The 19,876-nt window shown below is 50.3% G+C and overlaps 1 protein-coding gene and 1 long non-coding RNA gene across 3 annotated transcripts in view; one reads left to right on the forward strand and one right to left on the reverse strand.

Annotated features, from left to right (window-relative positions):
- The window catches only part of CORO2B (coronin 2B), a 147,956-nt gene extending 134,462 nt beyond the window's left edge, over window positions 1–13,494 (forward strand). For both annotated transcript variants that reach the window (XM_081505859.1, XM_081505860.1), the window contains exons 6-12: window positions 1,270–1,386; window positions 1,509–1,613; window positions 2,173–2,269; window positions 6,115–6,227; window positions 6,567–6,657; window positions 6,857–6,996; window positions 11,531–13,494. In XM_081505859.1, the coding sequence (XP_081361985.1) occupies window positions 1,270–1,386; window positions 1,509–1,613; window positions 2,173–2,269; window positions 6,115–6,227; window positions 6,567–6,657; window positions 6,857–6,996; window positions 11,531–11,662 (795 nt within the window). In that variant the 3' untranslated portion in view covers window positions 11,663–13,494. The remainder of the gene's footprint in view (window positions 1–1,269; window positions 1,387–1,508; window positions 1,614–2,172; window positions 2,270–6,114; window positions 6,228–6,566; window positions 6,658–6,856; window positions 6,997–11,530) is intronic.
- On the reverse strand, window positions 50–11,628 carry LOC145512239 (uncharacterized). Its single transcript, XR_014058424.1, has 5 exons — window positions 11,487–11,628; window positions 4,646–4,888; window positions 2,858–3,012; window positions 2,221–2,303; window positions 50–1,391 (listed from the first exon to the last, which is right to left on the reverse strand). It is a non-coding gene; the product is annotated as an uncharacterized LOC145512239 (long non-coding RNA).
- Window positions 13,495–19,876: the final 6,382 nt, after the last annotated feature.

The following is a 19,876-nucleotide window of genomic DNA, read 5'->3' on the forward strand; positions in this document are numbered from 1 at the left end:
GAAAGTCATCTACAACAACTGCTATTACAAACAATGATCACCATAGTTATTAGTGTCATTAGTATTTACTCAGAGCTCATTGTGTGGCATGCACTATACTGTGGGCTCCACGTAGCCCTCCTAACCACCCCCCCATTTAATCCTTGTGACAGTCCTCTGAGGTGGGCATGGTTACTCTTCCTATCCATTTCCCTCGTGGGAATACTGCTTCTTGGAGAGTGACAGATCTGAATCTCAGAGTTACAGGAGGAGCTAGAATTCAAACCCAGCCAGTTGGACCCCAGAGCCCACGCTGAGCAGAAAAGATATAAAACAGCAGAGACCTCCAACCTCCATCTCACACCCAGAGAGGGGGAGGGACTCCTCCATGGTTCCACTTTTTGGCAGAACTTGGAACTAAAATCCAGAGTGAGTGATGCCAGCCCGGCTCTCTGCACTGCCCCACCAGCCTCTGGTTCCTACCTGACGCTGACTCATCCTGGCAAAGGGCCGCCGTGTGTTAGGAGGAAAAGGAGGGGCCCAGAGGCAGGAGCAGAGGCAGAGGTCGGCCCAGTTAGAAGGAGGTCCTGGTGAAGTGAGTCACCCAGCAGTGAACCAGCATGAGTCCCGGTCGTCCTGAGCCTCAAGCTCCGCATCCTCAGAGAGCCCTTGCAGTAGGCATTATGGTGTCGGCTGAGAGATAACCTCAGTGAGGGCACTTGGCACCCGGCCTAGCACCAGTTCTGCCTGGGACTTGGTCCATGTCCCCATCCACTCTGGGATATGGCTAGTGGTCTGGTTTCCTGGTCCCAGGGCTCCATGCTCCAAAGCACCTGTATTCATTTCCTGTGGCTGCTATAACAAACTACTGTAAGCGGGGAGCCTTACAACAGAAATCGATCCTCTCGCACAGTTCTGGAGGCCAGAAGTCCACATGAAGGTGTTACCCACTTCCGGTGGCTTCCTTGACTGGTGGCCCCACCATTCCAGTCTCTGCCTCCACAGTCACGCCACCTTCTCCTTTCTGCATCTGTGGAATCTCCCTTTGCCTCTCTCTTCTAAATAAGGACACTAGTGATGGCATTTAGGACCCCTGAGGATGATCCAGGCGGAATCTCCCCATATCGAGGTCTTTCACTTAAAATCACATGTGAAGACCCTTTTCCAAACAAGGATACATTCACAGGTTCGGGGAGTGGGGACACAGATATGTGTCTGGGGCCCTCCAGGCAGCCCAGCCCCGTACCCTAGTGTCTGGGGCCTGGCTCACCAGATCTCTGATTCCATCAGGAGGCGAACTGCAAAAACCACAGAGTGAACCGGGTGGTCTTCCTGGGGAACATGAAGCGGCTTCTCACCACGGGGGTCTCCAGGTGGAACACGAGACAGATCGCCCTCTGGGACCAGGTCAGCTGCAGGAGGCAGGGAGGAGGGCGATGTCAAAGGGTTGGAGCCCCGGGGCCTTGCTGGGGTTGGGGAAGGTGAGCTGCTGTCCTGCCTGGATACTGAAACGGGGCCCCCGCCTGCAGGAGGACCTGTCCATGCCCCTGATCGAGGAGGAAATTGATGGACTCTCTGGCCTTCTGTTCCCCTTCTACGACGCTGACACCCACATGCTCTACCTGGCTGGAAAGGTAGTGGAAGGTGGGGGAAGGATGAGGGCAGCCTGTGGGAGACCTCTGCCCCCACTGGGCCCTCAATCCCTCCCTACCTCCCAAGAAGAGCCCAACCTCTGCCCTTCTCCCAACCCAAAACGGTCCCACCATCTTCTATCAGAACCTACCCTTGCATTGGATGCTCATTTTACTCAGGTGTCAGTGGCTGAGAATCCCTTGGGGGTGGATTGGAGCCAGATTTTACAGGGGAATAAGGATCAGAGCCTGGAGTGCATAATCCCTAATGATGGGATTTGAGGCACCTACCAGGAGATCTTATTTGTCGAGAAGACTGTCTATATGCCCACCAGCATACACACACACACACACACACACACATACACACACACACACCCCCCACCACCCCCAGCGAGTCCCCCATGGCATCCCCACCGGGGCCTAGAAGCCAGGCTTCCATGGTCTTCTGGGCATCTTGGGGGCTGGTGGAGGCTCTCTTCAGTGGCCTCCTGGACCAGGGTCTGCTGAACCCACCCCTGCCCCTCCTTTTTCCCTCCTCTCCCTCTCCCCTGGCCCCCAGGGTGATGGAAACATCCGGTACTACGAGATCAGCACGGAGAAACCCTACCTGAGTTACCTCATGGAGTTCCGCTCCCCGGCCCCGCAGAAAGGTCTTGGTAAGGGGGCCCCGGGGCTGCCATGGCTGTTACACTATGAGAGGAGAGACTGGAATTTAGCTCTTGGGTCACCTCTCCCCCACAATGAAAATTCAGCCTCGGAAGGTCAACTCATGGACCAGTCAGAATAGAACCTCCAAGTGCTGCCCTGTGAAGGTCAGCCTACTCTTCTTCAGGCAGCCTGTCACTGCCCATTTGACCGGTTCCATCCATCCACGGTGCTTGGCGTCCTCCACCATCTCTGGCCATCAGCAGCCTGCAGAGGTGTGCACAGTCCCTGCATTCCTGTCTGCAGATGGGGAGGCTGAAGCCCATTGTGGTTCTGACATGGTAGGAGGAGGTTCAGTAACTACAGCTCAGAACCAGGTCCAAGTGCAGGCCCCTTCCTGAAGCTTCTGGGAAGCCAGGACCCCCAGTCCCCCAAAGCAGCTCTGTCCTTGCCTGAGAAGACAAGAGGGATTCCAGGGTCCCCTCACCACCTCCCCAGGCTCCCCAGGTTCTCAGGCAAATCCCAGAGAGGACTCCAGGATTGACGAGTGTAGTGAGTCTGTTTTTCACGCCCACTCCCTCCCACCACTAAAACCTTACCGTGAAGTCTTTGTGCCCAGGGGCTCACACTGACAGGGCATCCAACTCAGCAGTCCGCCATGTGGGGTCCAGATCACCCAGTGGAAGAAATCTCTGGAGTGGCTCTATTCCCTTCTCTCCTTAGAACTTGAGTCTGGCTTCATCCTTCTGAGGATCTGGTGTTATAGACGGGGCCTGAGGGCCAGCTTCAGAGTCATCAGGGCTGCAGGGGCCTAAGGGCCCCCCCCCCGCCCCAGTGACCAACAGCAAAGTGAGCTAGAGATATGCCTGAGGTCCTGATGACCGTTCCACTGACTTCACCCTTCCCCAGGGCTCTGTCACCCCCACCTCCCTCACGGTCACCCCATCAATCATCAATTAGTGTAACAAGCAGCCTGGACTTTGGAGTCCAAACTAGATTTATACCCTGATTCAGCTGTGTCGTTAACCTCTCTGAGTCTTAGTTTCCTCATCTGTAAAATGGGATTAAACCTACTTTGAAGGGCCGTTGTAAAGCTTAGAGATCATGTATACAAAACACTTAGCAGAGTACCTGGCCCGTTCTGTTCCTTCACGTAGTCATTCAACAAGCATTTATTGGCTACAACTGTGTGCCCAGACCCTAGCTTAGTCCAGGGGTACAGTGATAAATAGAACACGGCCTCTCTCACTGCCCACTGAAGGGAAGACAGACAATAAACAAGTACATAAGGAAAATATTGTATGGTAGTAAGTTCTAAGAAGAGAATCAAATGGGATCATAGAACAGAGAGTGACAAGGACTGTTTTAGACCAGGTAATTGGGGGGAACCTTGCTGTGGAAGTGACATTTTAAACTGCGATCTGAAAGGCAGGAAGGGGGAAGAGTAGTGCCAGCAGAAAAAACAGTTAGTGCAAAGGCCCTGAGGTCAGAAAGAGCCTGGCATGTTCTAGGAGCAGAAGGGAGGTCAGTGTGGCTCAGCATAGAGTAGACTGTGGAACAGGTGGCAGATGGGGAAAGTGTTAGGAGATTAAGTTGGAGAGGTGAGCGGGGGCCAGATCCCATGGGATGCATTAGACAGGGTGTATTAGAGTTCTCCAGAGAAACAACCAGGTATATTTATAAAAGAGGAATTGCAAGAATTTGGCTCATAATTACAGAGGATGAGAAGTCTCACCATCTACCCTCTACAAGCTGGAGCCCCAGGAAAGCCAGGGATATAATTCAGTTCAAGTGTGAAGGCCTGAGACCCAGGGGAACCAATGGTACAAAACTCAGTTCAAGGGCAGGAGATGAGATGAGATGAGATGTCCCAGCTCAAGCAGCGAGGCAGGAAAAAAGGGCAAATTCCTCTTTCCTCTGCCTTTTGCTCCATGCAGGCCCAGAATGGATTGGGAGATGCCCACCACCCACTCTCACTGGGGAGGGCCATCCACTTGACTGAGCCCAGTGACATATAACGTTAACCATCACACAGGGGGAGGAGTTGGGATTTCATTGGGAACTCTTTGTAGAATTTTATTCTTCTTGGACTGGTGGGTAGGTGAGAGTGGGACAGTGTGACATGATCTGAAAGGTTAGTTTGAGAGTGCTGCGGCTCCTGTAGGAAGAATGGATTTGGGAGACTGGATCTTCAGAGGGAAGGAGGCAGGCAGAGAGACCAGTTACGGGGCTGTTGTGGACTTCTAGGCAAAAGAGGATGGTAACTAGGGGGATGGCATGGAGATGAGGATGGATCCAGGGGATGTTTAGAAAGTTGGGTCATCAGGACTTGGGGAGGGGGGAGAGAGGGGGTACTGAGGATAACTATTTCTGCTTGTCCTCCTCACCTGTGGTCACTGTTGAGCACTGACCATGAGCCAGGCACTTTCTGTAGGCTCTAGGTGGCTACTTAACCCACCCTGGGCAGGTAACGTAGTTCTAAGTGGCAGAGCCAGGACTCAAACCCAAGACTCCTGGCTTCTCACGGTACCATGAAGCCACTTCCCTCCAGGTTCTGGAATTCTCTGCTCTGGTAAAGCATCCTTGCGTTCCAGATGAGGAAAGGTAGAACCTTAAGTCATATTCACATCCTGGAGAAAGAAATGCATGTTGTCTGTGCTTATCGCTGCTAGGCAGTTAACAAGCATCTTCACGCATCATCTTCAAGCATCTTCAGTCTCATGAGGGGCCACCACTGGACTCCTCTAGGCAACCAGGGAAGCTAAGGCTTAGAGAGGCAGTGATTTGCCCAAGGACTCCCAGCCAGAAAGGGGGGAGAATCGAGATAAAAACTCAGGATCCTGTCCCACCCCAAAGCTGGTGTGTCTAACCCCACACCGAACTGCTCCCCCAGCAGTGTTCACCTGATGCAGCTGTTAGGGATGTTGTGTCTGGTGCCCACACAGACACACATGAACACACGCAGACACACGTGTGGATGGATGCCTGTCAGTCCTAGAAAACGCATGATGGAACAGCAATCTTGGGCTGCATTTAAACCTCTGAGGTGCACAGGAAAGCATGCTTCTTCCTTCCTTCCTTTATTTTATTTCTTTATTTTTGGCTGTGCTGAGTCTTTGTTGCTGCTGGTGGGCTTTCTCCAGTTGCAGCAAGCCAGGGCTCTGGTTGTGGTGTGCACACTTCTCATCACAGTGACTTCTCTTGTTGCCGAGCACTGGCTCTAGGCATGTGGGCTCATTAGTTGCAACTCATGGGCTCTAGAGTGCAGGCTCAGTAGTTGGGACACACGGGCTGAGTTGCCCTGAGACATGTGGGATCTTTCCAGACCAAGGAGGGATCGAACCCATGTCCCCTGCATTGGTAGGTAGACTGTTAACCATTGGACTACCAGGGAAGTCCTCTCCCTCTTTCTTTCTCAATGAAGACTGGGAGCACAGAGGCTTCGGGAAACAGTTCATTTCAGAAGGTGATGGGCTCTGGGGTATATAGAGTGACGGCACTGTGTAACTGTGGGCAAAAGCCCCTTTCCCTCTGCCCCTCAAGAGTCTCACCTACAAAGAGAATGGATTCGATTCAAGTAGTTGTGAAGCCCCTTGCAGTTCTCAAAGGCCCCCAGTTCTACAGTATTCACCTTGATGAAACAGGTCTGGCCCATGGGGCTTATTTGAGAAGTTACCCCCAGAGACAAAGCCTGGCTCGGGAAGCGCCCAGCCCCTTCTTGTCCACTGTATGGGTCCTTGCCTCCAAACCTAGCACCCTCCAACTGCACCTTTCCCCTGGCCAAGGTCATCAGGAAGGAGGGTTGCTGGGGGGGATTCCTGGGACCCCATGCAGCCGTGTGTGTGCCTGTCCACAGGGGTCATGCCCAAGCATGGGCTGGACGTGTCTGCCTGTGAGGTGTTCCGATTCTACAAGCTGGTGACTCTCAAGGGCCTCATAGAGCCCATCTCCATGATCGTGCCCCGGAGGGTGAGTGGGGCCGGGCTGGCTGCAAAGAGCCCCTGGCATTGAAGGCTAACCCCCTCACTACTGGGGCTATAAGCCTGGAGGAGCTCAGAAGGAGGAGGTGGTTTCCTGTGGATTGGGGTCTTCAGGCCTAATTTGGGGTGCAGAGGGTGAGGGCCACTCCAAGGTGAGGACAGTCTGGGCAAGGTGGGAATTCCAAGTGGGAGACACTGAGTGCAAAGACTTGGAGGAGAGAGAGCAGGTATGTGGTTGGAGGTCAGCGAAGGGGAGAATCTGACTGGGGAGAAGGGGCCTTCTCAGCAGTCCCCCACCTGTCCACTCTTCTGCTCCACCCCACTGCAGTCGGATTCCTACCAGGAAGACATTTACCCCATGACGCCGGGCACGGAGCCAGCTCTGACCCCTGATGAGTGGCTGGGAGGCATCAACCGAGGTACCACCAGGGGTGGGCTTCCCAAAAGAGAATGGGAGACTGCAATCTTGGCCTTCAGTCTAGCCCACTCCCTTCCCCTTGCATATCCCGTTGAACTTGCCCTCACACTCAGCCAATTGTCAGGATGGTGTAATTAGAGCCACCATCACTGGACAGTCCATAGAATAGTCGGTGAGGATACACGCCTTGCCTTTCTTAGATCCTGTGCTGATGTCTTTGAAAGAAGGCTATAAGAAGTCCCCAAAAATGGTATTCAAGGCTCCCATCAAAGAAAAGAAGAGCGTGGTGGTCAACGGAATAGACTTACTAGAAAATGTCCCACCCAGGACAGAGAATGAGGTAAGAAAAATAAGTTATTGCCTCCACACACACTGGCAGAGCGAGACCTTTGCATTTCAATTATGAGCTTCAGGCCTTGAGGCCAGCTCGGTTCTGAGGCATTTTTCTTTCTGTGACAAACATCATAAGTAGCCTGCTGTGGGCGTCTGTTGCCTCTGACCCCAATAAATAGAGGCTGGGCTATGGTAGAGATATTGATGCCCCTCCCCATCCCCACAAATCCCAGAACCTGGAGTTACATGTCCCCTTGTGAATCCATATCAGAATGTCACTGTCATCTGGAGTTGTAAATTCCTGGCTCACAAGGGAAAGCCAGCCTCATGTGTTACAGCACTGCCTTCCTCCCTGGCATGGCAGCTGCCGCGAGGTCTGATGATTTCCTGTTTTTGTGGAAGAGGCTGAGTGTTTATGAAAGTACTCTTTGTACCATTTGGAAACGGAGCAGCTCTCTCAGGGCAACCAGAGCTGGGCCTTGTCCACGCCCCCCAGAGGCCTTGCCTTCCACCACACCCTTGGTCCCTGGCACAAATACAGTTCAACTCAGCCAGGATTCATGGAATGCCCACTGTGTGCCAGGCCCTGGGCTGGATGCAGCTGAAGTGGAGATGCTGCAGAGAGCCACCTGCATCTGGCTTTCTCATTTCCTGGCTGTGCCTGAACATGTTTCCTGACCTTCCTAAGTCCATTTCCTCACAGCAAAATGGGGATACAAAATGCTGTGAGAGTTAAAGAGATCATCCCTAAGTGTCTAGCACTTTTCCTGCTCATATGAAATGCACAGAGAGGCTAACTGCATTAGCTCTCGAGAAGGGGGCGACAGAGGATGAGATGATTGGGTGGCACCACCGACTCAACAGACATGAGTTTGAGCAAACTCCAGGAGATGGTGAAGGACAGGGAAGCCTGGTGTGCTGCAGTCCATGGGGTTGCAAAGAGCTGGACATGACTGAGCTACTGAACAACAAGAACCATGTAACAAATTACCCCAAGACTTAGGGACTTAAATCCCACAAATGTTTTATTATCTCACAATGTCTGTGGGTGCCTGTGACTCAAGGTCTCTCATGAAAGTGTGAACTGTCAGCCAGGGCTGCAGTCACATCTGAAGACTCACCTGTGGAAGGATCTGCTTCTGGCTTTCCTCACTTGGTTTCTGGCAAGACCCATTATCTCATAGGCTGTTAGACTAAGGGTCTCATTCCCTCAAGAGCTGTCAGCCAGAGACCTCCCTCAGGTCCTTGCCACATGGACCTCAAAACAGGACAGCTCACGGCATGGCCTTGAGGAAGAGAGGGTCTCAAAGGTGGAAACCACAGTCTTTTTGTAAACTCACCTTGCAAATGGCATCCCATCACATCTGCCATATTCTATTCATTAGAAGCAAGTTACTGGGTTCAGTCCATCCTTGAAAGGAGGGGATAACATGGGGGCCATCTTACAGGTTCCTTGTCACACCAACTTAGAATTATCACTGTTATTCATAAAAGTATGATCACTCCTGACCTCTGAGGCTTAGTCTTAAAGGTAAAATTGACAGGTAAATTTTTAATTGCTATAAAATATGTTTATGTGTCATTATAGAGGGATGCTCAGATTTCTAAGGCTGGGTGAAACTATGATCAATGGGATTTGCTTCAAAATAATCACCCAGGAGAGTGGTACAGGGGAAGTAGGTAAAAATAAAGATGAAGCAAGAGTGGTTACATGTTATTTGCTGAAGTTGGATGTTGGGTACTTGGAGGTTCATGGTGCTTTTCTTTCCACTTTTGTATATATTTGGTGTTTTCTTTAAAAAAAATTTTTTTATATACCCTGACAAGGTAGGCATAGTTGAATTGCTGTGAGCCTAGGGCCTTAATAAGAGCCTGAAGTTTGTTCTAGTACTGGGTGTGGAGAAGGCAGGGTTGAGTAGCAGTTACATGGAGTGGACTTGTCTGTATGAATCAAAACAGAGGACCTGGAGAAATATTTTAAAGGGTCTCTAAGCAAACAACACAAATGCCACAATCTATACACTACAGCTTGTATTCTTTCCTCCCTGGGGAAAAAAAAAATTTTGCTCCGAGGCTGGTAACTCTTGTTTTACCTTTTACCCACAATTTTAATAGAGAAAACTAGAAACAGCAAATGAGAAATTGGTTCAAGAGTAAAGAGACCATGGGTAGTTTGACACACAGGAGGAGACATGGTTGTACAGCTCTGTAATTTTACTAAAACTCACTGAATTGACACTTAAAATGAGTGAAATTTATGGCATATGAAGTATACCTCAATAAATATGTTTTTTAAACAAAAGGTGATCCAAAAAAATTATACAAAGAAACTTTGAGAACTTGGAAGGCATAGGTGTTTTGTAGAATTATTTAGTGTGGGGCATATAGCCTAATATCTCTCTGAACAGAGGTAACCAGGACTGGTTTGTTGGTTAATATAAATTTTTTCCAAGTCAGTTAAATAAAGGAATCATATAAATGATATATACATTCTTTAAACAATTTATTTTTGTTTAAAATATAAAACATATACATTCATTCCACATGTTTTGATGTAGAATCAAGACCTTCCTTTTCTCTCAGGACAACCCAGTTGGGATCTTCTGTGTATTTGTCAAATAAATCACACTTTAACTCCAATTTCCATTTTCAGTGTTTTCTTAGGTGGAATGAGAACTTAAAATCAATCTGAAAACAAAGCTCTTGTTTTTTCAAAGTTTTCCCCAGTGTTTTTTTTTAAGACAGGTTTATTGAGGTATAATTGACCTACTGTACAATTCATCCTTTGTAGTGTACAGTTCCACGAGTTTTGACATATGCCCGTAGCCGTATAACCACTACCATACAATCAAGATACAGAACATTCCTCAACCTTTTATGTGCATATCATCCATACCTATCAGTAGCAACTTTTTAGCACGCCCTCTCCCTCAAGATTCTCAAATGCATTCAACTTAGTTTTTATAGAAAGAGCCACTCTCTTTTTGTATTTCTATTTCATCAGTTTATGTAGTATTTAAATTATGCAATTACAAAGACAGCTGCAACTCACACTGGGCAGTTGGAGGACCAACACAACTGTCTGTTGGTAACATTCAGCTCAAGTGTGTGGGGTCCTTCAGGAGCCTGCAGAGGCTATGTTGTGTGGGCCAGTCTGTTTTATGGAGGCAGTGGAGAGGCTGTTTAATCCAGGGAGGCATCTCAGCAAGGGTGCTGTCAGATTCCTATGCTTTGCTCACGGCCACTCCAGCAATGCCCAGTGCAAACTTTGGGGTGCTGTGCTAGTCCCCCATCAGCAGGAAGAATACCATTCTATATCCTGACCTTAAGGAAAAGAGAAGAATAGGGGGAGGACTATAGGAATAGAAAGAGAACTATGTGAATCTCAGGAATTAGGTATTCTTAACTTCCTTGGTGGATCAGTGGTAAAGAATCCGCCTGCCAAAGCAGGAGACACAGGTTCGATCCCTGGCCCAGAAAGATCCCACATGCCTTGGATCAACTAAGCCAGTGCTCCACAACTACTGAGCCAGCACTCTAGAGCCCTGGCGCTGCAATTATTGAACCCATGGGCCACAGCTACTGAAGCTCACGAGCCTAGAGCCTGTGCTCCGCAACAAGAGAAGCCACCACAATAAGAAGCCTGCGCACCGCAGCTAGGGAGTAGCCCCCACTCTTCGAAACTAGAGAAAAAAAGCCCAGGGAGCAATGAAGACCTGGACAAAAATAAATAATTTTTTTAAGAAAGAGAAGGATGTTATATATAAAATAGATAACTAATGAGAACCTGCTGTAAAGCACAGGGAACTCTACTCAGTGCTCTATGGCGACCTAAAAAATGCAAAGGAGATCCAAAACAGAGGGGATATATGCATGCTGCTGCTGCTGCTGCTAAGTCGCTTCAGTCGTGTCCGACTCTGTGCGACCCCACAGATGGCAGCCCATCAGGCTCTGCCGTCCCTGGGAATCTCCAGGCAAGAATACTGGAGTGGGTTGCCATGCCCTCCTCCAGGGGATCTTCCTGACCCAGGGATTGAACCAGCATCTCTTACATCTCCTGCATGGGCAGGTGGGTTCTTTACCACTAATGTCGCCTTGGAAACCCCCAAAGCAACTATACTCCAATTTAAAAACAAAAAAAGGGAGAGAGCCGGATACAAAACATTTCAGAAAGCTTTCTATTCTGAATGGTAAGTAAATAAAGTATTAAAGCTTGAAGCCCTAAACGGGTAAGCTTAGGATATCGGGCCTGTGTGGACTAGGCCCTTCCTTGGTGATCCTGGATCAGGGTCCTTTCTTTTCTGCCTCACAGGGTGGGGTGGGGGTGGGCATGGGTGAGCTGAGTCTAGAGAAGGGAGAGCGGCCACCTGAGTCACCTCGGACCCAGGAGTGGGGAAGGGGTGGGAGGCCTGAGTCAGAAGGACAGCGGCTGCATGGGGGGAGGGGCGGGGGTACAGATACCCCCCCTCCCGCCCCCCGCGAAGGTCACCTTCTCACCTGTTCTCTCCCACCCTTCTGGCCCCTTCTCTCGTCCATACCAGCTCCTCCGAATGTTCTTCCGGCAGCAGGATGAGATTCGGAGATTGAAAGAGGAGCTGGCCCAGAAAGACATCCGCATTCGGCAGCTTCAGCTGGAACTGAAAAACTTGCGCAATAGCCCCAAGAACTGTTAGCTCCCCGGCTGGGCTGCTTTATAAGCCGATCTCTCCGTTGTTTCTACTCGTCCCTTAACTTCCCCTTCTCCGGTGACCCCAGAGAAAGCGCCAGGACGAGCTGAGGGAGAGCCTGAGGACCCCCCACCTCCCACCTCAAGAACTGGAAGCTGACCTTTGACCTTTCGACCTCATGCTAATACAAGTTCCCAGCCTCTTCCGGAGTCCGGGCTGGCAGCCCCTTTCCCTGACACCCCCGGAGCCTCGGCTTCCCCTCGGTTGGGCAAAGGCCGTGGACTCCCCCCGACGAGTGCCCTCTGTGGACCAAGGAGCGCAGGGGGAAGCCAGAACCCCAGTAGACTTAGAGGTTGAACTTATCCCCGGCAGAGTGGGCTGCCGGGACATCTCCGCGCTCCCTGCTGGGTCTCACGGTTGCCCTGATGGACGCGCAGTAAGGGCTGGATTGCAGGCATCAGCGGTCTCCCTCCCCTCCCCCACCTCCCTGCCCTGGGCAGCCCCGGAAGCCCATTCATCTGACCAGGGTTGCAAGCAGCCCAGCTCCTTCCTGTCTTTGCCCCCTCTCTCTTATTTTCAGGGAATTAAGAGGATCGTTCACCAAGGCCATAATGACCCCTTGCCCTCCCCTGATGCTCTTCAAAGCTCTGGCAACGCCCTTTTCCCATTCACTTTGTGAGGCAGTCAGGGTAGGGAATAGTGTTCCCATTTTACAGATGACAGAACTGAGGGTTGCTTTGGGGAAGTGACATCACTGAGTCACCCAGCAGGTGAACAGTGGACCCAGGACCAGTGGTGTGCAGACCGCAGGTCTGGACGCTTCCCACTGCATCAAGATGCTAATCCCACGGGGGCATCCCCAGGGCCCAAGTCTCCGTGGAGCAGGAGGACCAGAAGCCTCCTAACACCGCTAGTGCCAATGTGTCACACCCCTCCCCTGCACTCAGTATCCCTACAACCTTCTGGCCCCCACCCTTTGCTCTCACCCCCCAAGGTGACTCACTCCGAGATGAGGCCTCTTCCTCCTGGAGGTTGAGGCCGAGAAGGGTAGAGCTGGCCCTGGGAAGGCCGAGCAGTGGCCTGCTGGCCCCAAGGGCTGCTCTGCGTACGTGTCCCTCTTCCCTGCTCTCAGCCACGGTCAGCCTTAACGCTTGTAGAACGACCACAGCCCCTTACATTGGTGTAGCACTTTAAGGTTTACACAGCCCTTTGACATATGGGATCCCCTTTGAGCCTCATCTCAGCTCCCAGAGGCAGGGAGCATTCTGCCCACTTTGCAGATGAGAAAACTGAGAAGCAGCTCAAGGTCACAGGACCCTGGGAGATGCCACATTTCACTTGGTCTTCTACCCTTTTCTTTTTTTCCTCCTTTTCTCCCTTCATTTCTCATTACTCACAGAGTGTATGAACACTATTCTCAGAAAAGTCACAGTTTGAGGAGGGAGATCTGATCTGGGGATCAAGGAATGGGTGTCTACACCTCTCTCTCGTTAGCTTGAACCTACTAGACGCATTGTGCTCTGCACCTGCTTGTCCCACAGCCACCCTGCAGAACATCCATCTTCAGAGGCGGGGCTCCCTAAGCCCCTCTGAGTGACCTAGGCAGGGAAAGCCCCCCAAACCTTCAGGCTTTTCCTCCAAGAGCTTTCCACCCTCACGGCCAGCTAAAGCAGGGTCTCCTCACCCCGCATACCCCGCAGCTAGACTGCGTCAGCTCACATCTCCTCCCCACACTTCTGAAGCTTTCTTTCTTCCCCACTGACCTTCGTGGTCTTCTGTGATTATTTATGCTGCCTCCCAAGGATAGAATTGAAATAAAATGTTTTCAAGTTATCAGACCCGGGCACGGCCGGCTCATTTAACCTGGGTGGTCCCTCCTCTTGGTCACCATGGTATGTTGATAGCCAACTCCCCAGCCACAGCTCTGTTGCTTTCCTGCAACAACAAACCATGTCTATATCTACAGGCGTGACTTCACACCTCAGCACTGTTGACATCTGGGGCCAGATGATTCTTTGCTGTGAAGGCTATCCTGAGCACTATCAGCTATTTAGCAGCATCTCTGGCCTCCTCCAGCCAGATGCCACAGCAACCCCAACCCCATCATGATAAACAAAAATGTCTCCAGATATCACCCAGTGTCCCCCCTGGGATGTCAAAATTGTCCCCAGTTGAGAACCACTATTCCACATCCACATCCAGCCCTGTGGGGGGGACTAGAGGGCACCTACATTTTACATCGGAATGCTGCTTCACAGTTTACAAAGAACTATTCCATGTACTTGACTCCTTTGATCTTCACAGCCACTCTAAGTGATGTGTTCTAATTTTCCCCATTTTCAAAAAGAGTATTCAGGTCCAGAATATGCGATGCTCAATCAAGGTCATTTAGCTGGTGTAATGGGGAAGACACACAGGGACGTGGACCTCCTGAGTTCAGAGCCAGAGGAGGTACATGCTGCCAGTCCTCAGCCAGTCTCAGCGCTGGAAAGTCTCTTCTGGAAGGAGGGCTAGGGCCCATCATGAGACAAGGGGCTGCCAGGCAGCTGGGACGCCCTCACTCTCTCACTGAGCCAGGGTGGTCGTGGAGCAGAGCTGTCAGTCTACAAAGTGGATAGTCATGTGACAGTGTGGCTACCGCAGGAAACTCCAAAGAGAGAAAAGTAATGAAAATCTCATAAAAGAGGGCTGGAGAGGAAATGATACAGGGCAGTGGAAGAGCAGGGGGCATGACCTGGGACAGGTAGGGCATGGTCCAGGCCCAGCTCCACCTCTGACGGTCTGTGTGACCTGAAGTGATTCACTGCTTCTCTCTGGGCTTCACTTTCTTTATAAAGTGAGGGTGTAGGACAATTGGAGGGTCCCTTAATGGTCTGGCACTTGAGTTTCCATGAGTTTCTCCTAGCAATTAGGAGAATGGGACAAAGCCCCAAGATCACCAATTGTCTAGCACGAGTGATGCAAACAAGAAATAGTTTCCATAAGATGTAATGGAAAACTCCAAATAAACTTCTTGGCCAACCCAGTATTATCAGGAGAAGGGAAGTAGTAGGGTGGCTTCCGACAGGGCTTGGGTGGAGAAATATACTCTAGCTAAACATGAATTTGAAAAAGACACCCCTAGAGTTTCTAATATAGATCAATTCACAGTTCTGGGTTTGAAAGAAATGCTAAGGTCATTGAGAGTTTGGCCTCCAAAGCTCCTTCTCTAGGGATGCAGAAGAAGGTGGATAGAGCTGGGTTTTCCACCAAGGCTTCTCCCAGCCTGGGCAGGTAAACACAACGGTGATCTGTCTCACGTATGCCTCTGTCCCATGGGATCCCCAATTCCCAGTCCAATTGGGCAGCTCTTTAATTATCACTTATTATGGTAGGTTGTTCGAGGTCAGAGGTGAATGTGATTTCTCTCCAAGCAGCCCATTTCCCAGGTGCATTTGTTGATGAACCCATTGCTTGCCCACGTATGTCCTTTAGTTCTTCACATACTAGATTATGCTCCATGCCTCCTCATTCATTACGCGGATCCTGCAGCCAGTTACAGCCTCGCTGATCCTGCAGCCAGTTATGGCCTCACCTACCACGTTGCTCTGATTAGTGTAACCATGTAGGAGAACAAGCCCATTTGGCTTTTCATACTTTTTCCCACTGCCATGTTCCCCACCCAGCAGGTGCTTGCTCCCTTCTTTTCTCCAGGTGAGAACGTCTGAGGCTAAACTCCAGACCCTTTTCTTGTATGGAGAGGTCCCTCTGAGCACGCCTAGAACTCTGGTCACACATTCCCGACATACCAACACCTACTTGGATTTTCAGCTCAGCCTAACTCACCTTGAGTGGCTGAATCTACTCAGTACTAGGCACTGGGAACCCAGAGATGGGGAAGAACCAGGCCTGCCCTCGAGGGGCTCTAACCAGTGGTCCATCAATAGGCATGGTGTCACCCAGCGGCATGTGGAACCCCTGGAGGCTGGGGTGAGTTCCACCCTCTGCCCAGTTCCAGGTGAAATAGGCAGTTGTTTGGGGATTTACTGACTCCTGGATTCCCTTCAGTCAGCCTCCTGAGATCCCAAGATGGGCTTGGGCATTTTTAGACTCTCTCTTGGGGCTGGGCACACATCCCAGACTGCCAGTGGACCGTGCAGAACGTGGCTGTGTCTTCACTGTGGGAAATGATTTCATATTGCAAACACCTCCACCACAAGGGCCCTGCCCCTCAGCTTGGAAAGCTGTGCCGACCAGGCTGCCTAGGGCAGGAGCAGACGCTCACCTCCACCACAGGAAGCCTTACCAGACTCCTCTCCTCTATCCCCACCAACCCAGGTCCGCCAGCCTGAGGAGGAGGGGAATGCAGGCCCTTGGATCAGGGCGGGGAAGAGGGAGATGCTGGCAGAAGCTTCTTGTTCTCTGTGCCTCTGTGTTTCTATTTGGGAGCAACCTGCAAACTGTCTTCCCTTAGAATTTTAATTCAGTGACAAACTCAATTGGATCAGCCTTACTTAGAGAAGGTGAGCAGCTACAGGGTCAGGTCCGCAGAGTTCTACGAAGTTCCTGTCCCAGTCCTTATACCTGGCTGTCCCACTGCCTGGAATCCCCCCATTAGCACAGTCCCTTTGGGCAAAGATTTGCCCTTGCCAAAGCCCTCTACCTATCTATAACAGATTCCCTTGGGTATTCAGATGCCCTTGTGAAGAGGGTTGACAGATTGAAGGGAGGAAACAGGGGCAATGAAAAAGGAGCAGGCTCAAGTGGGAGGAGGGCGATGGGAACCCTGGAGACTAAGATTTTGGATTTCAAGGTCACAGTGATTAAGGCAAGATTCAAAGACCAGGAAGAGTTTGCTGGGAGCTTGAATCCAGCCAGCAGGTGGCAGATTATGGCCTTCTTATCGAGCCCATTTTTCCTGAGCGGAGTCCCTTCTGCCACCTCCCATCTCACCCCAGAATGAATGACCTAGATATAGGCACAAGGGCCTCATGGCAAAGGAGGCACACAGAGTAGCCAGGATCTGAAACGCCCCAAGTACAGAAGAAGGAAGGCTCAGTGGGGGACAGCAGGACCCCCGCTGCCCCAAGGGACTCTCAAAAGACAGCTGGAGGAGTTATCTGGAGATCACCAGAGGGGGGCTCTCACCTCACCACCCTCTGAGGCTGCCGGTCCTGAGTAGCTGGAAGGAGGCTGAATCAGGGTTGCCTTCCCAGCTGAGCCCCTGACTCTGTGACCTTTAGCAGCTCCCGGCTTCCTGTCCTGCCCAAGGGACAATGGCAGGGAGGGGCCTGGAGAGTGGCAATTCAAAGAGGCCTGGAGCTGATGAGATGACAGAAGGAAGAGCCAGGAACATGAAAGGGAGGGAAGAAAAGCCAGAGAAGGAGGAGCAGGGGTCCAGGCCAGACCTCTGCAGCCCTGGTCACAGCCCAGCCCAGGCCTGGGGCTCACCAGCTTCAGCCCCACACGGTCTCCAGGAAGTTGCTGATGAGAGAAACCCAAGCTGCATCCCAGACAGAGATACAGCCCAGGGGCAGAGAAAGAGGGGGCTCAGCCAGTCCATGGAAGCCCTGAATCAGTGCCCTGGGAGGCTGGACTCCACTCTGTTGAAGCAGGAGTCAACACTTCCCTCTGGCTACTGCAAACAGAAGGGATTAGGGGACGGCTCTGAAGCAGGGAGTCAGGTGGGGGCTGGTAGGCTAGTGGTAGGTAAGGGAGGAGATGGGGAAGGGATGGTTGGGGCATGGGTTAGGGCAGACTTCAGGATGGTCATCTTAGGTGGTGATGTAGGGGGAGGGGAGGAGGGGGATGTGTGCAGAAACGTCCCAGGAATGGAACCAGCAGTGCGATGAGAAATGAGTCACCCCCTGCCAACAGATGGAGCACTTTACAGAGCTTGGTACCTTGCTTTATACCTCTCTGAAACTTCCAACAGCGGGCAGTGTTGGCTGCACCTGCTTAGCAATTGTCCTTCAGACCAGCTCACAGAGGAATGGCTGTTCTTAGAGAGCTCTGTTGGGTTCTTTTTATCACTATAAAAACGGTCTTCCCCTTGGGGCTGCTTGACACTGTCCCGAGAAATGACAGGGCCCCACGCACCCTAGAGTTTCCCATCCTACCTGTCCCACAGGCCCCTCAGGATACCTGACATTCACCTATTTGCCCCACCGGTGAAGTCATTTGTAATGATAATGAAAATAGCTTTTTTGTCTCTTCACTTACTAGGAAGCAAGTAGACCATTTTCATTCAAAAGCTATTTTACAAAATATTTGTTTTATAAAATACTTATCAAGCATCTTTTCTGCATCAAGTATTATCCTAGGTGCGAGGATGAAAGAGATGAACAGGATATAGTTCTTGTTTGCAAAGGATTCCACTCTAATTTACAATTAAAATTCACATACAGTGCAGAAAAGAATGCTTGGGAGGACGGAGATGACTAACAGTGGTTTTCTCAGGGTGATGAGATAACAGGTTAACACTCTCCTTTTTGAATAGCTACATTTTTCTACAATAAACAATTTTTGTCAGTGAGAGAGAAAGGTTATTTTTTAGTTTGGAAGATATTTTGAATACATGTAAAAGCGTAGGATTTGCCACTGTTTCCCTTTGAATGAAACCTCAGGCTTATTCTGCTCAGTTCACCAGGTAAAGGAACTGGGACTTCTCCTCCCACATCGTCATGGCCCCTCTAGATCAGAGGAGGAGATTGTCCATGTGGGTAGTTGGATGATGTAAGCAACTCAGATACGGCCAGGTGTCACTTCTCTTGGACACTTGATGGGAGGAAGGCCTGATAGGAGAATCCCTGCCACTGAGATGCACGCTGCTCACATGGATTCCTGCACAAAGGTGACAACAGATTTTCACCAGGCTTTGGCTCAGCCTTCTCTAGATCCTCTTGATGCTGACTTGGCCTTCCCTGATCCCTTTAGGCCTGGTGCCACACACTGATCTCCTTCTACCCTACCCCAGGTGTCCCCAATCTCTAATCTTGCCTCTTCCCAATCCAATACTTGTGCCATAAACCCTGTGACCTGCTTCTTCTGGCATTGAGCCCTTTCTCCTCTTCAAATCAAAACCCTAGGCTGTCAAAACTATTGTTGCAACCACGAATTTTTGAAATTACGTTTGGAGAGTCAAAATCTGATTATTGATTGTTTATTTGTTACGAATTCCTGCTATCAGAATCTTAGTTTTCCCTGAGGCAGTGAATATCTCTGGCTGGGATGGAGAGAAGATACATCAGACACTATAAGATCAACAGCTGTTTACAAAATCCATCCTCTCACCTGACCCCCACCTCACCAACACGCATGTGTGCACATGTATGTGTACACATGTGCATGCACACACACACAACAGGATCATTAAAATGGCCACAGATTAAGATAATATAGAACTGGAGAAATTTAATTAATGACATGGAACTGGAGAACAGTGTTCTTTTTCTTATACAAAGAATTTCTTTTTTTCTAATATTGATTTTTATTTATTTGGCTGTTCTGAGTCTTAGTTACAGCATGCAGGATCTAGTTCCCCAACCAGGGATCAAACCCAGGCCCCTGCATTGGGTACAAGGAGACTTAGCCACTGGACCACCAGGGAAGTCCCTGGAGAACAGTGTTCTTTTGCTAATTTCAGTTAGCATTTGCTGGATAACAGCATTACATTAGGTGCCAGTGATATAAAACCAACTGAGATACACAAATTCCTGGCCCTCATCTCTCAACATGCAGACATGTGAATGAGTAATTACAATTCAGTATAATACATAATAGATCAGAGCACTATATAGGAACAATCAAAACACCAACCTCATGCAGCAGCAGCTAAGTCGCTTCAGTCGTGTCCAACTCTGTGTGACCCCATAGACGGCAGTCCACCAGGCTCTCCTGTCCCTGGGATTCTCCAGGCAAGAACACTGGAGTGGGTTGCCATTTCCTTCTCCAATGCATGAAAGTGAAAAGTGAAAGTGAAGTCGCTCAGTCATGTCTGACTCTTAGCGACCCCATGGACTGCAGCCTGCCAGGCTCCTCCGTCCATGGGATTTTCCAGGCAAGAGCACTGGAGTGGGGTGCCATTGCCTTCTCTGACCAACCTCATGGTGATAGGTAATCTGAGTTTTATTTTGTATTTATTGAGATATAATTTACATATAACATTGTATAAGTTTAAGGTGCCCAAGGATTTGATATGTTTCTGTATTGCGGTATGACTACCACCATAGTGTTATCTAA

This window comes from Giraffa tippelskirchi, chromosome 7, assembly GCF_054371585.1.
Source record: "Giraffa tippelskirchi isolate mGirTip1 chromosome 7, T2T-mGirTip1v1.2.pri, whole genome shotgun sequence".
NCBI classification, from domain to species: Eukaryota; Metazoa; Chordata; class Mammalia; order Artiodactyla; family Giraffidae; genus Giraffa; species Giraffa tippelskirchi.